General features: G+C 44.1%; 1 protein-coding gene across 2 annotated transcripts in view; it reads right to left on the bottom strand.

The window, feature by feature from the left end:
- ADGRA2 (adhesion G protein-coupled receptor A2) overlaps positions 1-22,492 on the bottom strand; it is a 238,931-nt gene that overhangs the window by 52,922 nt on the left and 163,517 nt on the right. The window contains exons 3-7 of one of the 2 annotated variants that reach the window (XM_077263142.1): positions 10,550-10,621; positions 8,870-8,941; positions 3,414-3,485; positions 3,165-3,328; positions 2,845-3,058 (exon numbers count right to left, since the gene is read on the bottom strand). In XM_077263142.1, the coding sequence (XP_077119257.1) occupies positions 2,845-3,058; positions 3,165-3,328; positions 3,414-3,485; positions 8,870-8,941; positions 10,550-10,621 (594 nt within the window). The remainder of the gene's footprint in view (positions 1-2,844; positions 3,059-3,164; positions 3,329-3,413; positions 3,486-8,869; positions 8,942-10,549; positions 10,622-22,492) is intronic. The other variant, XM_077263144.1, reaches the window with a different exon arrangement.

Genomic DNA, 22,492 nt, shown 5'->3' with positions numbered 1-22,492 from the left:
ATTTCATTATGGCCCCATAGATGCTCCACATAAAACTGTGCCACATATAATGCTCCATACTGTTCATTATTGCCCCATAAGATGCTCCATATAAAGCTGTGCCATATATAATGCTCCATACCGTTGATTATTGCCCCATAGATGATCCATATATAGCTGTGCCATATAGAATGCTCTGCACCGTTCATTATGGCCCCATAGATGCTCCATATAAAGCTGTGCAATATATAATGCTGCTGCTGCAATAAAAAAAAAAAATGACATACTCACCTCTCTTGCTGCCCGCAGCTCCTCAGCGTCCCATCTCGGCGTCTCTCCGCACTGACTGTCCAGGCAGAGGGCGGCGCGCAGATTAGTACGTCATCGTGCCCTCTGACCTGAACAGTCAGAGCAAGAGGACGGGAAGACGGAGCGGCGCCCGGCGGGTGGAACGTGGACAGGTAAATATGTAATACTCACCTGCTCCCGGCGTCCCTGGCTCCTTATCCCGGACAGATGGTCTCCGGGTGCCACAGCCTCTTCCTCTGTCAGCGGTCACCGTTACCGCTCATTAGAGAAATGAATATGCGGCTCCACCCCTATGGGAGTGGAGTCCATATTCATAACTTTAATGAGCGGTCCCACGTGACCGCTGAACAGGGGAAGAGCTGCGGCACCGAAGACCGTGGGACAGGCAGGGGGAGCGCCAGGAGCCCCGGAAGCAGGTGAGTATATGACAGACCTCTCTCCCCCTCACCCGCCGACCGTGACTCGAGTATAAGCCGAGAGGGGCCCTTTCAGCCCAAAAATTTGGGCTGAAAATCTCGGCTTATACTCGAGTATATACGGTAATTAAGAAATGGCAGTTAACAAGGAACAGTGGAGGTCAAGTTAAGGTCTGGAAGACCAAACAAAATTTCAGTGAGAGCTACTCATAGGATTGCTAGAGAGGCAAATCAGAACCGCAGCTTACTGCAAAAGACCTTTAGAAAGATTTAACAGAATCTGGAGCTGTTCAGAGACACCTGCACAAAATGGCCTTCATTGAGGAGTCACCAGAAGATAACCTCTCCTGCATCTTCACCACAAAATTTAGTGTTGGAAGTATGCAAAAGAACATCTAAATATGCCTGATGCATTTTGGAAACAAGTCCTGTGGACTGATGAGGTTAAAATTTAACTCTTTGTCCACAATGATCAAAGGTATGTGTTGAGAAAAAATGGCACAGAATTTCAGGAAAAGAACATCTTGCCAACCATTAGGTATGGAGGTGATCATGAACTTGTTTTCTTTGCGTTATTTGAGGTCTGAAAGCACTGTTTTGTTTTTTTTTAATTTTGACAATTTTTCTTTGTCAGCAGAAAAATACAAAAATTATTGCGTGGAAATTCAGAGTCATGTTGTCAGAAGTTTATAGACTAAAATAACAATTTACATTTTACTCAAAAATATACCTATAAAGAGAAAAATCAGACAAACTGAACATTTTGCAGTGGTCTCTTACTTTACGCCAGAGCTGTATATATATATATATATATATATTTGCCTAAAATACAAAGGAATTGTGTCATCTTTAACTATAGGCCGCTTAGAGATCGTTTCATCTTCAACTTGCTTAACTGTTCGCAGTAACAGTAATTTTGATCAGGGGTGCCCAGACTTTTACATGCCACTGTGTATATGGTGAATGTCGGGGAGAATGTGAAATGTACATAATACAAGGGGCATTACCCCGTGTCCTATAGAGAATTGTGAAACGCAGCAGTTACAATAGTTTACACACCGAGTACAGTGAAGAATGTGGTATCCCGTGTTTATTTCCGAGTGTTATTTCGCCGGTGCTGGAACAATTCGGCATGCACAGACTAGGTGGGCCAATGACTGTGACATGCCGTCAATTGCTCGGGTTCTTGGTGCACCTTGGCAGGGGAATTGAACATCCGATAGGAGTCCCTGAACGCACAGGATGTGCCTCCACGCTGAGAGGAAACGGCTGATTTGCCAACTAGGAATAAACAGTTTATCAGGCTGGAGTCGGCAGGATGCGGGGCCGTAACACCACAGCCATTTGCTAAATTTAAACTCAGACATTGAATGTAAACAAGACATTCCTCCGAGCTGAACATGCTCCAGAGCTGCGATCCGTCAGCATGCCTGCCCCATGTATGTACTTCACATGTCACATACTGTGCATACAGTACATGGACTTAAAGGAACACTCCAGGCAAATCTACCACACTGTGCTATGCCCAGCGCAGACACAAGGGGGCGATGCATGGCAGCTGTTCTCTGATGTTTTTGGGTCCTGTGGCGAATCAGGTGTAATGCCATCGTACATAATCTTACCTAAAGCTTTACACTGGCATTTTGGGTGACAACTCATTTTAGCAAACCAGATAATCAAAAGAGGTTGTTTCATTTTTTTTAAATGAATAAAATTTCCCAAAGTGATTGTAAAACACGCAAGTTTGCAATTGACCTCTTATTATCTGAAGAACAAACTGATTTTGTATTTTTAATGTTTACTGCTCATTGTGTAGGTTACTGGCCACTTCTGCAGTCTATTAGCGCCGGCCAGTCCCCTGGGCAAGAAGAGGAGTGCTCCAAAGCTCTTTCCAATAGAGCTTGTAAGCGCAGCTCCGGAGCTGGCTGGATCTGATCGGCTTCAGGGCCTCTGCACTCCTCCAAGGAGAGAAAAAGCTGCCACTGTTTGCATCATTGGAGATCATACAGTTCAGACAGGGGTGCAACCATGATACTAGTCCAAATTGCCAATTGTCAGAGACACACAGCCCTCCCCAGCAATCAGGAAGCCGGAGACCCTCAGATGACAAAAGGACCAGTGCTTAGAAGTTGTCACCTACCTTGTGATGAAGGTGCAGTCATGGATTATCGTCTCCTCTAGTATAATTCCTTGTTCTTCATCATCTACCACCTGTCTGCCATTATGGTACCAGATGATGTGACTGGCATTGCCCACATAACTTGCTGTGCACTGTATAGGGATTCTGTCACCCTGAAACACCACTTGCCGTAAGGATGGGATGAGATGGTGCGTGTGAAGTTCTGGGGTTCCTGCTAAGATCAAAACACGTTATCATCATAAATGCTGATTGCTTAGTTATAACCATAAAGGATGAGGTGTCCACAAATAACTGAGATATACGGATTGTTCTCTCCTTACCACAGGTTAGCTGACTTTCCTTCAGGTTTCGCAATGGTCGCTCCCTCAGTGCACTTGGATATGAACACAACGTCCTATCGGAGATCTTAGCAGAACCATTTTTCGCCCAAGTCGCTATCCATTGTAGGTGACAATCGCAGGTTAGGAAATCAGTGGAAAAGTCCCTGTGTAGACACAAGCCAAGCAGCCATCAGGATTTACCCAGCTGGACAGGAATACATGTGGGCACGACACAGTAAGAATACTCACACTAGTTTCAGGGAAGGAAGCTCATCAAAAACCCCAGGACCAAGAGTCGAGAAGATATTTCCAGACAGAAATCTACACAGAGTAAAATATGTGTAATTACAGTAAGGTTTCATTCCTACAATACAAATGGAGAAATCTAAAAGGACTTCTATTGAAATATATGAATACGATTTACGGTAATGAAATAGCATTTCATCCAAGATTTCCACCAGTATGCTGGATCAGACTTCCACCAGTATGTTAGATCAGATTTCCACCAGCATCCTGGATCAGATTTCCACCAATATGCTGGATCACATTTCCACCAGTATGCTGGATCAGACTTCCACCAGTATGTTGGATCAGATTTCCACCAGCATCCTGGATCAGATTTCCACCAATATGCTGGATCACATTTCCACCAGTATGCTGGATCAGACTTCCACCAGTATGTTGGATCAGATTTCCACCAGTATCCTGGATCAGATTTCCACCAGTATGCTGGATCAGACTTCCACCAGTATGTTAGATCAGATTTCCACCAGCATCCTGGATCAGATTTCCACCAATATGCTGGATCACATTTCCACCAGTATGCTGGATCAGACTTCCACCAGTATGCTGGATCAGATTTCTACCAGTATCCTGGATCAGATTTCCACCAGCATCGTGGATCAAATTTCCACCAGTATCCTGGATCAGATTTCCACCAGTATCCTGGATCAGATTCCCACCAGTATCCTGGATCAGACTTCTACCAGTATCCTGGATCAGATTTCCACCAGTATCCTGGATCAGACTTCTACCAGTATCCTGGATCAGATTTCCACCAGTATCGTGGGTCAGATTTCTACCAGTATCCTGGATCAGATTTCCACCAGTATCGTGGATTAGATTTCCACCAGTATGCAGTATCACATTTACACCAGTATGCTGGATCAGATTTCTACCAGTATCGTGAATCACATTTCCACCAGTATCCTAGATAAGATTTCCCAATGCTCAATCTCTTAAATGCTATGTCCCACTATTAAATAATAATTTAGTCTGTTAAATTCTCATTAAAAAATGTTTCTGTCTCTACATATTGCTGTTACCCACATGTGGTGCCCACCGCTATTTCAGGATGTCCACATAAGGTCCAGCTCTGCCCATGTAGGATCTGTATACGAGCTTAGATACTGAGCGTCTGTGACGTTGCTGCGGGCATGTTAGAGCAATGTCTGGACACAGAGACATTTTATAAAGCAATTACCAATAAAAATAGCTTTAATTGACCTCACTAGTATACTGTAGTCTGCTTCTTATTACACTGGTCAACAGCATTTTTGGTGCCAAAGATATTTCATCGAATTTAGGGTATTTTTGGGGTGCTGATTCTGAATATGTCATCAGTTTTGCCAGATTGGCTCAAGTTTTTGAGATTTTTGGTATCTTATTTATAGCACTTGTTGGTAAATGCGACGCATCATCTCATTAATTTCTTTGGATTAGTACTTGAACTGAGCAGTTCTCAATATAGTTTTGTGTTAATTAGTGTTCTAAAAGTTTGTTCATAGCTTGATTTTTGCACTAACTTTATGTTGTTGTCTGTTTTCCAGTGAAAAGCATGAACTCATCAAGAAGAAGTTGTCTTAACGATCCAGACTCATTCTGTTACATTTGTGGTGAATACACACTGCCAAAACATAGAAGAAACATAACAGACTTCGTAAAAAAAGTGTATTTTGCCTATTTTGGGGTTATGCTTGGGGACCAAGACAAGTTTTGGGCACCACACATAGTGTGCAAAGCATGTATCGAATTATTACGAAAATGGAGCAAAGGACAAAGAAAAAGCTTCAAATTGGTGTTCCAATGGTGTGGAGAGCCAAAAAATCATCATGATGACTGTTATTTATGGTAAACACAGGTACAGGCACATCTTCACAATGAGGGACAGGCCTTCTTGCAGATTCCATGTTACTCCCATTTTCGTTTCTTATGCTTATTGAATCCTTGCACTTGCACTGCACAGAAATAACAGTCATCATGATGATTTTTTGGCTCTCTCCACACCATTGGAACACCAAATTTGAAGCTTTTTCTTTGTCCTTTGCTCCATTTTCGTAATAATTCGATACATGCTTTGCACACTATGTGTGGTGCCCAAAACTTGTCTTGGTCCCCAAGCATAACCCCAAAATAGGCAAAATACACTTTTTTTACGAAGTCTGTTATGTTTCTTCTATGTTTTGGCAGTGTGTATTCACCACAAATGTAACAGAATGAGTCTGGATCGTTAAGACAACTTCTTCTTGATGAGTTCATGCTTTTCACTGGAAAACAGACAACAACATAAAGTTAGTGCAAAAATCAAGCTATGAACAAACTTTTAGAACACTAATTAACACAAAACTATATTGAGAACTGCTCAGTTCAAGTACTAATCCAAAGAAATTAATGAGATGATGCGTCGCATTTACCAACAAGTGCTATAAATAAGATACCAAAAATGTCAAAAACTTGAGCCAATCTGGCAAAACTGATAGCATATTCAGAATCAGCACCCCAAAAATACCCTAAATTCATTAAAATATTTTGGACACCAGAAAAAAAAATTTTTTTGTTGACCTGTGTTATTAGTCCTGAAGTGAGGGCACCTGAAATGCAGAAAGTTAACTTAAAAAGCACACTGCACCTGCTAAACTACGTGCCACATCACCAGAGCACCTCTTGGTAATTATATATTATTTTACACTTAAAAGGAGCCTGATAGCTGCTACATGCTGCCCGACTCACAAGGAGCATGTACAGTTGAAACTAGAAGTTTACATACACTATAGAAGACACATATTCATGTTTTGGGCTCATTTTGGGCTCATTCATCCTGACAAAACTTGTGCAACTGATCCAGGTTTGTAGGTCGCCTTGCTCGCACCGGCCTTTTCAGCTTTGCCCATAAATTTTCAATAGGATTTAGATCAGGGCTTTGGGATGGCTGCTCCAAAACATTTACTCTGTTATCCTTAAGCCGCTTTGTTACCATTTTGGCAGTATGCTTCGGGTTATTGTCCATTTGAAGACTCATTTTCACCCAAGCTTTAACTTCCCGGCTGATGTCTTGAAATATTGCTTCAGTATTGCCACATAATCTTCTTTTCTCATGATGCCATCTATTTTGTGAAGTGCACCAGTCCCTCCTGCAGCAATACAACCCCACAATTTGATGCTGCCACCCCCATGTTTCACAGTTGGGATGGTGTTCTTAGGCTTCCAAGCTTCTCTTTTTTTTCCTCCAAACGTAACAATGATTATTATGCCCAAAAAGTTACATTTTAGTTTCATCACACCACAGGACATCTGCAAAAATTAATGTGTGCATTTGCAAACATTAATCTGGCTTTTTTTATGTTTCTTTTGGAGTAATGGCTTCTTCATGGAAGACTGGCCTTTCAGCCCATGTTGATACAGTACTTGTTTCACTGTAGATATTGACACAATCTTGCCAGCTTCCACCATCATCTTCACAAGGTCTTTTGCTTTTGTCCTTGGGTTGATATGCACATATCGGACCAAAGCACGTTAATCTCTGGGACACAGAACCCGTCTCCTTCCTGAGCGGTATGATTGGCTGGACATTCCCATCTTGTTTGTACTTGCGTCTAATTGTTTGTACAGATGAACGAGGCACCTTCAGGTATCTTCAAATTGTACCCAAGGATGAGCCAGGACTTGTGCAAGTCCACAATTCTCTTCCTGATATCTTGGCTGATTTCTTTAGACTTTCCCATGATGCTACACAAAGAAGCAGTGTGTTTCAGGTGTGTATTAAATCCATAGGTGTGTCTCTAATTGACTCAGTTGTTTCCAAAAAACAAAATCAGAAGCTTCCAAACACATGACAACATCATATGGGCAGTCCACAATTGTTTAAAGGCATAGTAATCTTAGTGTATGTGAAATTTTGACTTTGCAGTAAGTAATAAAAATACCTTAAAACATTCTCTCTCTCATTATTCTGCCATTTGGCAAATATTAATAATTATGGTAATCCTAATTGACCTAAAACGGGAAAGGTTTATTCTCATTTCAAGTCAGATATTGAGAAAAACATGCAGATGTGTCTTTTTATATAGTGTATGTAAACTTCTGGTTTCGACTACATCAGACCTTGCCTGCATGATTTCAGCCACATATATTTAAGTATGAAACGTTTCAGCGTTTCAGAGAACAACATAGTTTAAAAGCCGCCAGGGACCAAGCTGCATGAGGAGAAACTAGTCAGGCAAGGGGTCCCCGGTGACGTCACTCCGCCTGCTGCCCTGGAATGACAGGTCTCTCCTTTCAGGCATTTATAGGGAGGGATATCACTCCAGGGCAGTGGCCGGGGACAAGCCGCCGGGGACCCTCCTGTCCGACTAGTCTCTTGTGTCTGAAATGTGGCAGTGTTTCAGAGTTAAATATATGTGTCTGAAATCCTACAGCCAGCGTCTGACACATGCTGTCTATGGCTCGGGCAACATGGATCAGCTGTCAGGTTCCCTGGCTTATTCCCACATTTTAGTCACAGGATTGATGATAACCTTCTGATCAGCGATGACCACCATCATTCAGAAAAAAAGCTCTGAAATGCTGGGCCTATGAAGCGGCGCGGCACATGCGCCTAATCTGCTCCAATCATTGTCTATGAGACTGCGATAGATGGTCAAGTACAGCCTTCTGGGATGGGTGCGAGCTCTCAGTGCGGGGAACAACCCTTTAATATCACCAGGTTTGCAGAGGTCATGTTTGGAGCACTGTCCCGCAGGGAATAATGTCATGTTATAGTTTGGAGGCCCTATACCTAGCGATAGGTTCCCTTTAGTAATTAGGATGGTTTTTGGTGGAGACACAGCTATCCGCAGCACGTGGTAGTAGCCATAAAGCCCCGGGCTAGTGAGGGTACAGTACTCCACTCTGGATATAAAGCCTAAAGCTACAAAGTCATGTGTCCAGCTGTGGGGGCAATGTAGTGTGGGACAGACGGACCGCCTACGTATAGCACAAGGAGGCCGAGGAGGAGAAAACAAGAGGGACATTGACTGTATTGTCCCAAAATAGAGCCGTGGCCAACAAATGCTGAATCCAACTGTTTTATAGCCATGGAAGTGTGAGGAGAGTGCTGGCATGTTAATAGTGGTATATTTTAGGAATGGGTACTTGTCTCCCTGCCTTGTGGTTACACAAATAAGTAGGTTTATTCTAAGCTCAGCAGGACTCCAAAGCCAAAATTCTCATTTTTTTATTTTTAACTTGCACAGTTCCTAGATCTTCTGCTCCGTGCAGTGTCAACAGAAGAGATGACTCCATTTTTTCTGCTGTCATCATCAAAATTAGAACATCTGCTAAACAAGAGCAAAAAATCCCTAAAAGTGAATAGGTGTACTTATCATTGTTATGTCAAATTAGAGGAGTATTAGACACCTTTTATGTGCACATTTTGTATTTATACTTACAGGCGTGATAGACTGCTCAGACCCTGAAATGCAGCAGGAAGTACACAGCCAATTCTGTTATTGGAGATGTCTCTAAAAAAAAATAATAAAAGCGATATTATACTGTGCAGTCAGGCAGCGCCATGACACATTATACTATACAATCAGACAAAAAAAACAACAGGTACTAGTCAATCAAGTTTAGATGAGCAGGATACCTGGCCCAGTGGACACTTTCCCTAACCCAGTAGACATGGCCCCATGCCCAACACAGTGAACAGTTCCTCTATGCCAGACCCAGTAGACACTGGCCCATGCCAAACCCAGTGAATAGTTCCTCTATGCCAGACCCAGTAGACACTGCCCCATGCCAAACCCAGTGAATAGTTCCTCTATGCCAGACCCAGTAGACACTGCCCCATGCCAAACCCAGTGAATAGTTCCTCTATGCCAGACCCAGTAGACACTGCCCCATGCCCAACCCAGTAGACACTGCCCTATTACCGTCCCAGTGAACACTTCCCCTATGCCCGACCCAGTGAACCCTGCCTCATACCTGACCCAGTGAACCCTGCCCCATACCTGACCCAGTGGACACTGCCCCATGCCTGACCCAGTGAACACTGCCCCATACCTGACCCAGTGGACACTGCCCCATGCCCGACCCAGTGAACACTGCCCCATGCCCAACCCAGTGAACACTGCCCCATACCTGACCCAGTGAACACTGTCCCATGCCTGACCCAGAGAACACTTCCTTCATGCCCATCCAAGTGAACACTGCCCTATGCCCAACCAGTGGTCACTTCCGCCATGCTCGACCCAGAGAACACTTCCCCTATGCCCGACCCAGTGAACACAGCCCCATGCCCATCCAGCGGACACTTCATCCATGCCAATCCTAGTGGACACTGCCCCATGCCCACCCAGTGGACACTTCCACCATGCTTGACCCAGTGGTCAATGCCCTATGCCCGACTCAGTGAACACATCCCTATGCCGGACCCAGTGAACACTTCCCCCATGCCCAACCCAGTGGACACTGCCCTATGCCCATCAAGTGGACACTTCTCCCATGCCTGATGCAACTGGAACCTGAAAACATAAAAGATGTCACAAATTTTGGAAAAAGATGTGCTAGGTTTGTTTTACATCCACTTTTGGTCCATGTGGCAATTCATACCATAAGTGTGGCATCTGTTTATCTTGTATGCAAAAAAAAAGTCTCAATTTCTCCTATCCATTAAATAGTGAAAAATAGCAAACATCACTCGGATGACACAGGGATGGCATCCATGTGGAGTCCTTTTTTTCACTTTATATATGGACTTTTTGATCTACCATTTGCATCAAAATTGGACACATCTCCATTCTTTTTCTGGGAGCTCGATTTGCAAAAAATTACAAACGTGATGAGTTCAGTCCAAGAAAAACAAGACGTGTCAAAAACAGACGTCTGAATGAGGCCTGAAATAAAGGATAATAATGGATGACTTTCATGGAAATGTAAAAAAATACAGAGAATCCAAAATTCTCACTGAGAAAGAAAGGCAATTCTGCTAGTAAGTTTCCCAAAGCTTTGAATGTTATATTAGATTACTCCTGCAGCCAGAGAGATTATAGAAATAACCCTGGCAGGACATTCTGATTAAAGCCATTTGCTAATACCTTCTGTTTGTTAGCTCACTTCTACATACTTACAGGCGCTTTAACTCAGGCAGTCCCAAGAAAGCTCCAGGTTCCATTTTGCTGATTAAGTTGTTTTTTAAATCTCTAAAGAACATAAAGAAAGAGATTAATCAGAATTTTAGTTGACAATTATCGGTATTTTGTTTTGGAGGTCGCCCTCCCCCAAAGAGTGACAGTGTTCGAAAAGCCTCAGAGTAACTTTTATCTATGTCTGTCTCGAATTTTTTACAATAAAGTCTAACTATATTATCCAACCGGAGTGCTGGACATACATAAAAATAGAAGGATAAGGAAGTAATTCTACCCAAAATCCAACTGCTGTCATTAAATCCTCCAAAATTAAATTTATGACTGCTGTACTCTTGGTGGGTGTCAGGGAAGGATTGTTTCTGGACTACAATGTAAGATCTGTAAAACGGCTCCCCATAGTCGTGGTCTCCTAATATCTTTCTTAATAATAATCTTTACTTTTTATTTTAAAGACTCTCCTAATATGAGTGTGATCCCTCAGGGTCTGGGTGCTGGAACCTCATTGATCCTGACACCAGGAGATCTTGATGACTTAGTAGAGGGGTTGATAAATATACATTTATTTGTCAGGTACAATACAAGTTAGACCACCTTCACACTATCAGTATTTGGTCAGTATTGTATAATAGAAACACGTCACCACTTCTGTATTTTTCGCCCACTCCTAGCTTTGGCTTAGAAATACTGATGTAAATTACTAACCAAATACTGAAAGTGTGAATGTGGCCTTAGAGGAAATCTAAAGGCCCCGTCTCACTAAGCGATTTACCAACGATCACGACCAGCGATACGACCTGGCCGTGATCGTTGGTAAGTCGCTGTGTGGTCGCTGGGGAGCTGTCACACAGACAGCTCTCTCCAGCGACCAACGATCAGGGGAACGACTTCGGCATCGTTGAAACTGTCTTCAACGATGCCGAAGTCCCCCTGCAGCACCCGGGTAACCAGGGTAAACATCGGGTTACTAAGCGCAGGGCCGCGCTTAGTAACCCGATGTTTACCCTGGTTACCAAAAAAAACAAACAGTACATACTCACCATCTGATGTCCGTCAGGTCCCTTGCCGTCCGCTTCCTGCTCTGACTGAGATCCGGCCATACAGTGAGAGCAGAGCGCAGCGGTGACGTCACTGCTGTGCTCTCACTTCTCACTGTACGGCGGCTCAGTCAGAGCAGGAAGCGGACGGCAAGGGACCTGACGGACATCAGATGGTGAGTATGTACTGTTTGTTTTTTTTTACATTTACGCTGGTAACCAGGGTAAACATCGGGTTCCTAAGCGCGGCCCTGCGCTTAGTAACCCGATGTTTACCCTGGTTACCAGTGAAGACATCGCTGGATCGGTGTCACACACACCGATTCAGCGATGTCAGCGGGGCCTCAACGACCAAAAAAAGGTCCAGGCCATTCCGACACGACCAGCGATCTCGCAGCAGGGGCCTGATCGCTGGTACGTGTCACACATAGCGAGATCGCTATGGAGGTCGCTGTTGCGTCACAAAACTTGTGACTCAGCAGCGATCTCGCTAGCGATCTCGCTATGTGAGACGGGGCCTTTAGGGTCCATTTATAGGCACGGATCGATCAGCGGTTGTTTACCAATTCAAGACGGAGCCATTTACCCCTCCGCTCTTGACCAGGCACATTTTTATTCATACATGTGTTTTAAAGCACCACTCCAGCGTTTTTTTTATTGCACCTCTGGAATGGTGCTCTACATGTGATTCCCCTGCCCCCTGTCTCATACTCACCTGCCGCCACCTTCATTGTTTTCCTGTGTCGCTCCTGTCAGTCTCCGGTGAAAAGGGACCTGCCAGCAGCTTCAGTGTTTCATGGAGCGGCGCGCAGATCACTTTTCAATACAAGTCTACGAGGCCTGGTTCTGGTTCTCATAGACTTGCACTGAGAGCTAGTGACGTAGCTTCTGACTTCCGGACAGTCAGGAGCTAGTGTCAGTGAAGACACCGGAGGGTGAGTATATCGCCGGGCGCAGGAGCTTACATTTAATGCGCCACTCCAACGCTTTTTTCTCTCCTTTGGATAATCAAATAATATAGACGTCTTTTTCATGATACCCGAGACTCTATTTTTAGGTCACTGTCATTTTCTCTCTCTGATTTTTTGCTGGTATCAGGAAATAACGGTAAAAAACTAAGGGAAATAAGTGTCTGTTTTTCCCATTTTTTTTTAAATGACCAGAACACTAAAGTACATAAAAAAATGTATTCTCCATTCTGTCACAAATATGTTTATATATCGGACACTTTTTTGGTTTGTTATGGGGCCAGTGCCATGTTATTTATTTATTTATTTATTTATTTATTTATTCTCTGTTTTTTAAATTATTTATCATTTACCGTATTTTACCTATTGTTCTTACCTTACGGTAAATGTAAAAATATTTTATTTTTATTTTATTTCCTTTGTTACTGGGGCTGGCCATTCTCAGATAAACGTGGCTCCCTCCTTCAATAACAGCTACATCCAGTCTCCTTCTACATAAAAGTGACTTTATTTCCGAAAATCACCACTTTACTAGAGGCAAAATACAGTACATCTATTTGGAGCAAACAGATATATGTATTCCTAAAAATGCAAACTACGGTAGCAATTATTCAAAGTTAGAAAACCAGAAGGAAATGGGCTCAAATGAGGAACATGTTTGATCACTGCGGCATGTGTTTTGTGTGTTATTAGCTCAGATTGCATGTTATTAGCCAGGTTATTACATAACTCTTATGTTACTACAATGATCAGTGAGATATCGAACCGTTCGTCAATGTATTTCTTGCCCTTCGGCCAGTGATCCGGTTCTGATAAGCCTCTTTGAATCTCAGTAAGGTCTAGCTTATTCTGCCCGGCTTTGTACTTTTGGCTCCTATTACTGAGACAGAGATATGGAAAGGCTAAGATAATCTTACTCGCTGAATGCGATAAAAATTGAATGGGGCATGTCCTACAATCTGCAGCTATTTAAATGATGACCCCTTTTTCCGATCCTGCCAAAAAGCTGAGCCCATTTTTCTGCATTTAATAAAAAAAGATGTTCCTTTATTTCTGGCTCCACTTGAAAGGCAGATACATTCAGAGATCCAATAACCAGAGGGAATTAATCACGATCATGGCACAGGAGAGCGTATGTCAGCACTGACTTTCTTCCCTCATACTGGAGATATAGCGCTGGATATTAGATCTCACAGAAGACACCTGTTTAGTGTTAACTGGAAAAAGAAAAATACCAACGACTGCCATGATCAGTGGGAGCGAGAATGGGTGTCCCTGTCCACAATTGTAAAAGAAGCGGCAATGTGCACGTCTGACCACAATTTATTGATTGATTGGTCTATGGAAGTGATAATCCGCACATCAGACCACGTCTCCCAAAAACAGTGATATGGAGCAGTGGTCACGCATGCGCACTACCTCTCCTTTCCCATGATGGGCACATAATAATGAGGAGTCAAGATGTCAGGTGTTGTTGTTCATCTATGATTGAATTTATTTTTAAGGCCATTTAAGCAGGGCTGTGGAGATGGAGTTGGAATAAAGTGGACCGACTCCGACTGCTAAAATATATAATACATTGGGTAAAGTAGTTCAGTGCAGGAAGAGCTGTACATCTTTTCATAAGAAATTGGGAAAGTTAAGAAATGTCCTAGAAATGTCTCTGTTCTGTGCCTCATCTAAGGATCTCGGCTTTTGAGATGAATCTGTGCTGCACTTTATGTACATGCTCAGTAGTGACCAGTGCTGTGGGGTCGTAGCCGAGATGAATCTGTGCTGCACTTTGTGTACATGCTCAGTAGTGACCAGTGCTGGGGAGTCGTAGTTGAGATGAATCTGTGCTGCACTTTATGCACATGCTCAGTAGTGACCAGTACTGTGCGGTCATAGATGAGATGAATCTGTGATGCGCTTTATGTACATGCTCAGTAGTGACCAGTGCAGGGGAGTCGTAGATGAGATGAATCTGTGACGCACTTTATGTACATGCATAGTAGTGACCAGTGCTGGGGAGTCATAGATGAGATGAATCTGTGCTGCACTTTATGTACATGCTCAGTAGTGACCAGTGCTGGGGAGTTGTAGATGAGATTAATCTGTGACGCACTTTATGTACATGCATAGTAGTGACCAGTGCTGGGGAGTTGTAGATGAGATGAATCTGTGATGCGCTTTATGTACATGCATAGTAGTGACCAGTGCTGGGGAGTCGTAGTTGAGATGAATCTCTGCTGCACTTTATGCACATGCTCAGTAGTGACCAGTACTGTGGGGTCATAGATGAGATGAATCTGTGCTGCACTTTATGTACATGCTCAGTAGTGACCAGTGCTGTGGGGTCGTAGCTGAGATGAATCTGTGCTGCACTTTGTGTACATGCTCAGTAGTGACCAGTGCTGGGGAGTCGTAGTTGAGATGAATCTGTGCTGCACTTTATGCTCATGCTCAGTAGTGACCAGTACTGTGGGGTCGTAGATTAAATGAATCTGTGATACGCTTTATGTACATGCTCAGTAGTGACCAGTGCTGTGGAGTCGTAGTTGAGATGAATCTGTGATGCGCTTTATGTACATGCATAGTAGTGACCAGTGCTGTGGAGTCGTAGTTGAGATGAATCTGTGATGCGCTTTATGTACATGCATAGTAGTGAACAGTGCTGTGGAGTCGTAGATGAGATGAATCTGTGCTGCACTTTATGTACATGCTCAGTAGTGACCAGTGCTGGGGAGTCGTAGATTAGATAAATCTGTGCTGCACTTTATGTACATGCTCAGTAGTGACCAGTGCTGGGGAGTCGTAGTTGAGATGAATCTGTGATGCGCTTTATGTACATGCATTGTAGTGACCAGTGCTGGGGAGTCGTAGTTGAGATGAATCTGTGATGCGCTTTATGTACATGCTCAGTAGTGAACAGTGCTGTGGAGTCGTAGATGAGATGAATCTGTGCTGCACTTTATGTACATGCTCAGTAGTGAGGTCGTGCTGTGGAGTCGTAGTTGAGATGAATTTGTTCTGCACTTTATGTGCATGCTCAGTAGTGAGGCAGTGCTGTGGAGTCAGAGTCAGAATTGTGGAGACGGGAGTCGGGGTAATCGAGGAGTTGGAGGTTTGGCTTACCGACTCCATAGAACTGCTTCTAAGTACCAGATTTTTTTTGCTTTTTTTTTCTTATTATGCTCTTGTACGAAAAACCATTGAATTACTTAGTTTTTCTGATGATCTGCAGTACTGTGCAAATGTTTTAAGCAGGTATGAAAAAAATACTGCAGAGTAAGAATGCTTTAAAAAAATATAAGTGTTAGTAGTTTATTTTTATCAATAAAATGTAAAGTGAATGAAGAAAAGAGAAATCTAAATCAAGTCAATATTTTGGTGTGACTGTCCTTTGAATTCACAACAGTATCAATTCTTCCAGGTATAATTGTACACAGTTTTTGAAGGAACTCAAAAGGGAGGTTGTTCCAAACATCTTGGAGAACTGACCACAGATCTTCTGTACATGTAGGCTTCTGAAAATCCTTTTGTCTCATCATGTGATCCCAGACAGACGCAATAATGTTGAGATCAGAGCTCTGTGGGGGCAGCAGGACAACGACCCCAAACATACAGCCAATGTCATTCAGTGTAAAGAAGCACAAGGAGTCCTGGAAGTGATGATATGGACCTCACAGAGCCCAGATCTCAACATCATCGAGTCTTTCTGGGATAACATGGAGCGACAGAAGGATTTGCACAAGCGGCATCCACAGAAGATCTGTGGTTAGTTCTCACAAATGTTTGGAACAACCTCCCTGCTGAGTTCCTGTGTACAAGTATACTTATAAGAATTAATGATGCTTTGAAGACATAGGCCGGTCACACCAAATATTAGTTTGATTTAGATTACCCTTTTGCTCATTGAGTTAGTATTTTAATTGATACAAATGTATTATTAACACTTCTATTTTTTTTAAAGCATTCTTACTTTACAGCATTTTTTCCACATCTGCTTAAAATGTTTTGCACAGAACTGCATAAATAAAGACAAGAGTAAAGCCATAGCCATCAGTTTCAACAGAAAAGTCATCAAAAGAAATGGATGGTTTTCATATTGACAAGTCAACACTTCACCTTTTCACCTGTTTTCCATTAAGTACGACGTACTGATAGATATTTTTATGTATCATTTGATTTGATCTTCTCTAAAATAGAAACTGAAAGCATATAATCTGCAAAGATAGCCATTAGCCCAGACTCATCTTTTGTGTTTCTTTAAGTCGCTCTCCTTTTTTGTCTTTTGGTATTAGTTGCCACTTTTGGCACCAAATTCATTAAATGACGCACGCAATTCACGAATCTAGCGCTAGGTCAAAAATGGGCTTTTTTTTCCTGTCTTGAACTGCTTTTGCGACTTTTAGCACCAAAAATTGTGCTGTATCTAAAGATAAGTCATCAATATCATAATCCAAACAGCCTCTTTACGTTTACCTGCAGTCCCATGTAAATACCCCATGATATGACACAGCTCTGCTATATCTGGCAGCTAAGAAGTAGTAGATATCAGACCCCCCACCTACGTAATATTTGTTAACTATCGTAAGGACATATCATCAATATCGCTCTCAAGGACAACCACTTCAACATAGTAAGTGCTGCCGAGGTCTGATCAGTGGAGGTCCAAGTGAAGTGACTCTTGGCTTCCCTATAAAGACGTGGCTCTGGTGTTAGGAAAGTTTTTCCCTGTTGACTCCACTTGGATTTTTCTGGGTGACCACATAGATGGGGTAACAGTAGTAAGATCTCTACCGATCAGGCATTGGTGGCAACTCCTAGCAATATGTCAGTTCTGACTATGATGGAACAACCCTATCCAGTATAAAGTGGCCAAACAAATACCGCCACAAAGAATTCACTACAAATTCAGCTGTATCACAGCTACAAATCCACAAGGAGTATTCCACAAGTTAATTCAAATCCATTTACAAAAAATAGATTCACTGAAAAAGAAATACATGAGACCTTGCATTCATCTTCCGGTTGTAGACAAGCTTGCTGATTAAGGAGAGCGGGTCAGAAGAATTCAGAATTCTCATGTACAAGAAAGTCTCATAGGGTCACACATGACACCCGAGAAGACAAAGCATGGCCAAAAATCAAAGGCAAAGATGCCCTCTGTGTCAGCAAAAACAGGGCTTCATTGATCTGATCTGTTCACCAACTTCCAGCACAACAGTCGCTATATTGTACATTGTCACTGGGAAAGAAGGAGGAGAGCGCAGGAAGAAAGGGCGGTGGGAAAGTAAAGGATGGGCGGCCATCAAGGCTCTGTAAAGTTCCATGCTTTTCAAGCCAATAGCACAATATGGTGGAAACACATGGCCAGTTTCTTCCATAAATACCAGAAAGGATTGTCAGGCTTATTCTATATGTGATGTGGTGCCATAGAATACTATGTGTTATTGAGCGCAACTCAAAGCACCAAATGTATGATAGGAACCATGTTTATTAGTGATGAGCGAATATACTCGGTACTCGAGATTTCCCGAGCACGCTCGGGTGTCCTCCGAGTATTTGTAACCGATGTAAATCATTCAGCTGCGGTGCTGAAAACTAAATCTCCGAGCACTAAAAAATACTCGAGTACTGAGTATATTCGCTCCTCATTAATGTCTATATACTGAATTAATGCAGAATACATGGCGCTCCTCACTCTGATATAAAATACAAGGTGATTCTAAAAGTAATGGCCGGTAGTTATAGTAACGGCAGTGGCTGAAAATCAAGTGGCCTCCATGAACGTCAGATCTATGACACTGCAACTTCATTCTGTGGGGCTACATCAAGTCCTCAGTGTATCTGCCTCCACAGCCTCAGGATCTGAACGACTTGAGTCAACGCATCTCTGAAACAGTGGAGTCTATACCAGAGGGTATGCTGCCACGTGTCTGGACAGAAGTGGACTACCGCCTAAACATCTGCTGTGTCACCAGTGGAAATCACTTCGAACATTAGTAGTGTTTAGATAAAACGTTGATGGATTTTTGATGGTTTTTTTTTATGATGAGTTCAAGAGTCATGAGGAGAGAAAGAAATGCTCATAGGTGGAGAAAGCAGCACATGTTTCTGATAAGATCAGGGCCGTATTTGCCACTAGGCATTTGAGGGCACGTGCCTAGGGCGGCAGGATGCGGGGGGCGCATTTGAGCAAGGTTTTTTTTATGAAGTCCCGGGTCAAGCGCCTGCCCCCTCCCTCCAGCCCCCTCCCTGAAGACTTCATACTCACCCTCCTCCAGCGGTGCCTGCTGCAACTCCATCTCAGCGCCGGCAGCTCGTCTTGTCCTCAGCGGTCACGTGGTACCGCTCATTAAGGTGATGAATATGGATGCATATTCATCACCTTAATGAGCGGTACCACGTGACCACTCATACAGGTAGGAACTGGAAGATACTGCAGAGATGCCGGGAAGTTCTGCGGCTTCTGCTCCCCCCACTTGAGGCTCTTGACATTTTCAGGTGAGACATGAGAATCCATCTATTGTAATAGTGACCGGGAGTTTTCTGTTATTTCAATAAAGTTCTATGGTTTACAAAAAAAATGTAAGCCAGGTCTGTGCACACATGGGAGCCCCTTCAGTGTGAGGGGGATGGGCGGCATGATTGCAGGACCCGAGGCTGTGTCCGGATCCAGCTGGTCTGAAGAAACAATAAAATTAGCCAGTCCTGGAGGCCTGTGCAGAGCTTGCTGGCCGCAGCAGGGCACCATGTTCGCTGTGGAGTGCATGCATGGCGCTGACTATTGCACCCACTGCCCTGAGGAGCCTGAGGCACCAGAAGCTGGGCACACGGCCACTGCTCCCAGCACCCACGAGGACTCCCTGTGTGACCCCAGCTACTGGTGGTCCACAGACTGCAGCCAGCTCCCCTACTGTGACAGTGATAGGTGTGCTGGGATCTGTGGTACTACGTGCTCCTCATGCATTGTGTTCTGCCATAAAGGGGGTTGATATTTCAGGGGGCAGACTCCTCAGAGTGGTTGTGGATTTCTTCTTGCAAGTGTTTTAGAAGAAACATACCTATGCCATACCTACAACATGGGGTACTGAGGAGAGAAGAGCCCCAATATGCTATGAATGGAAATCATTCCATAGCAGCAAATATCTGTGCTGGGCTTTATGTAAATAAAATAAAAAAATTTATATATATATATATATATATATATATATATATATATATATATATATATTTTTTTTTTTTTTTTGTTCCACCATCCTCTTCAAAAATTGAAAAAGTGCATGTGGAGCTCAAGACCTTTTTGTTACACTTTACTTCTTCTGACTAGTGTTGACTCTGATTTCCTAGGAAGTGTAGATCTCATTTTTTTTTCTTTTTGGGCAGGCAAATAAAAAGTGCAGTCTGCCTTATAATAACTTTGCTATCATTTGCCCCAATCTCTCTCCCCCATTGTTTTGACAATTATTAATACGGCATGTCATTTTCTAGCACCCCCGACGCTACTTTTCTAGAACGTTTTGTTTCATAACTCTGTCCCTTTATCTTCTGCAGTGAATTCTCCCATAAAGGTGTGCTTCCTATATTAGTAGTAGTTAAGATGACACGCTCCTTTTTGATTTTTTTTTTTTTCTTTAGGAAAACTACCTGGTGATTTTGTATTACTAAACTGGAGACACAAACACTTCACTATGATGTGCAAACTTGTCCAGAAAGGGGGCGAACCTTCTTGTTATATCAAGACCTTGATGAGATGTCAAACCCCCAGCGTTCTCTCCTGCACTGTTGGGAACCTGACATGCTGTAGATACACGGCACACTCTGAGCTGGGACCTCCAGCCTTGTGCATGGGGCAACTATCATGCAACAGAGTCTTAACAATGAGTAAAAGTATTTGATAAAGCTCTCCCCCACGGATGGGGGAGCTGTGCACACAGGATAGGAGAGCCGTGCACACAGGATGGGGGAGCCGTGCATACAGGATAGGAGAGCCGTGCACACAGGATGGGGGAGCCGTGCATACAGGATAGGAGAGCCGTGCACACAGGATGGGGGAGCCGTGCATACAGGATAGGAGAGCCGTGCACACAGGATGGGGGAGCCGTGCATACAGGATAGGAGAGCCGTGCACACAGGATGGGGGAGCCGTGCATACAGGATAGGAGAGCCGTGCATACAGGATAGGAGAGCCGTGCACACAGGATGGGGGAGCCGTGCATACAGGATAGGAGAGCCGTGCACACAGGATGGGGGAGCCGTGCATACAGGATAGGAGAGCCGTGCACACAGGATGGGGGAGCCGTGCATACAGGATAGGAGAGCCGTGCACACAGGATGGGGGAGCCGTGCATACAGGATAGGAGAGCCGTGCACACAGGATGGGGGAGCCGTGCACACAGGATGGGAGAGCCGTGCACACAGGATAGGAGAGCCGTGCACACAGGATAGGAGAGCCGTGCATACAGGATCGGGGAGCCGTGCATACAGGATCGGGGAGCCGTGCATACAGGATAGGAGAGCCGTGCACACAGGATGGGGGAGCCGTGCACACAGGGTGGGGGAGCCGTGCACACAGGGTGGGAGGATGGAGGAGCCGTGCACACAGGGTGGGAGGATGGGGGAGCCGAGCCAATAATACAGGGTGGGAGGATGGGGGAGCCATGCACACAGGGTGGGAGGATGGGGGAGCCGAGCCATGCATACAGGGTGGAGGAGCCATGCATACAGGATGGGAGAATGGGGGACATGTATGAGGAAATAGTACTGGGGAATGGGGGGCATGTATGAGGAAACAGAATGGGGGCATATATGAGGAAACAGTATGGGGGGTGGGTGCAGACAGTATGGGGAGCGAACGAGGGGATGTGTGGACACAGTATGAGTAGCGATGTGAAAATGGATGTGGACAGAGTACGGGGAGTGAGGGTGATGGGATGTGTGCAGACACAGTATAGGGAGTCAGGTGAGCAGGCAGTATAGAAAGTGAGGGGGTAAATATATGAGGAGACAGGATGGTGAACAGGGGGGATGTGAGAGGAGACAGTATGAGGAGGGAGGGGAAGAGTGTGAGGAGACAGTATGGGGTCAGAAAAGTGAGTAGGCACAGAATAGAAATTGAGTAGTGGGGGCGTAGCATGGGGGGACAGTGTAAGGGCACAGCCAGGAGCGGACAGTATACCAAGGAGGGGGGGTCTGATGAGAGTACAGTATAAATAATGGGCCCTATAGGGGGGACACAGTGTGAGAGGACAGTGTGAAGAGGGGTCCGGTATAGAAAGGAGAGGTCAGTGTGAAGAGCATGTACCATAAGAGGGACAGTGTGGGGGTCATATTTTGTGCAGACAATATAGTGAGGGGCAATTTTTTATTCAGGAGCATTATAATGACACTTGTATCTTTAAGGGCATCATGTGGAGATTTTCTGCAAAAGAACGGGGAAGATGGAGGTCTGCAGAGACGGCTGTGGATGAGAAAACGCATCATGGGATCTGGACAAGATGAAGAAAAGAAGGAGAACAGCTGCAGAGACGACGTCATCTATAAGGTACCTGGATGTAAATGTTATTTGTGATACTGACTAACTCTCATGTTTTTATTTATGTTAGGAGCATTAAAGGGGATGTCCAGGCTTGTGATGAGTCTGCAGTCATTCTTTGTGACTGCAGATTTCTGAGTTCTCACAGTGCGCTCTACACGAGTCAGGATTCTCTCGTGCTGGCGATTTACATACATGTGGTCACATGCTGACTAGACATGTGTGGCCTCACTCAATGAAAATTAACTGAGCGAGGCTGGGCACGTCTAGTCGGAATGTGGTCAGAAGTATACAAATCACATACTTGTGCTGACATGACCGTCCACCGGCGAGGGAGAATCCTAAAAGTGTGAAGTGCATGCGTTGTCAGGATTCAGCTCTGCAGGTTCCAGTAGTCGTC

The sequence above is a fragment of the Ranitomeya variabilis genome, chromosome 5 (genome assembly GCF_051348905.1).
Source record: "Ranitomeya variabilis isolate aRanVar5 chromosome 5, aRanVar5.hap1, whole genome shotgun sequence".
NCBI classification, from domain to species: domain Eukaryota; kingdom Metazoa; phylum Chordata; class Amphibia; order Anura; family Dendrobatidae; genus Ranitomeya; species Ranitomeya variabilis.
Note: the sequence above shows the minus strand (reverse complement) of the source record. Positions and strands in the feature narration are given on the sequence as shown.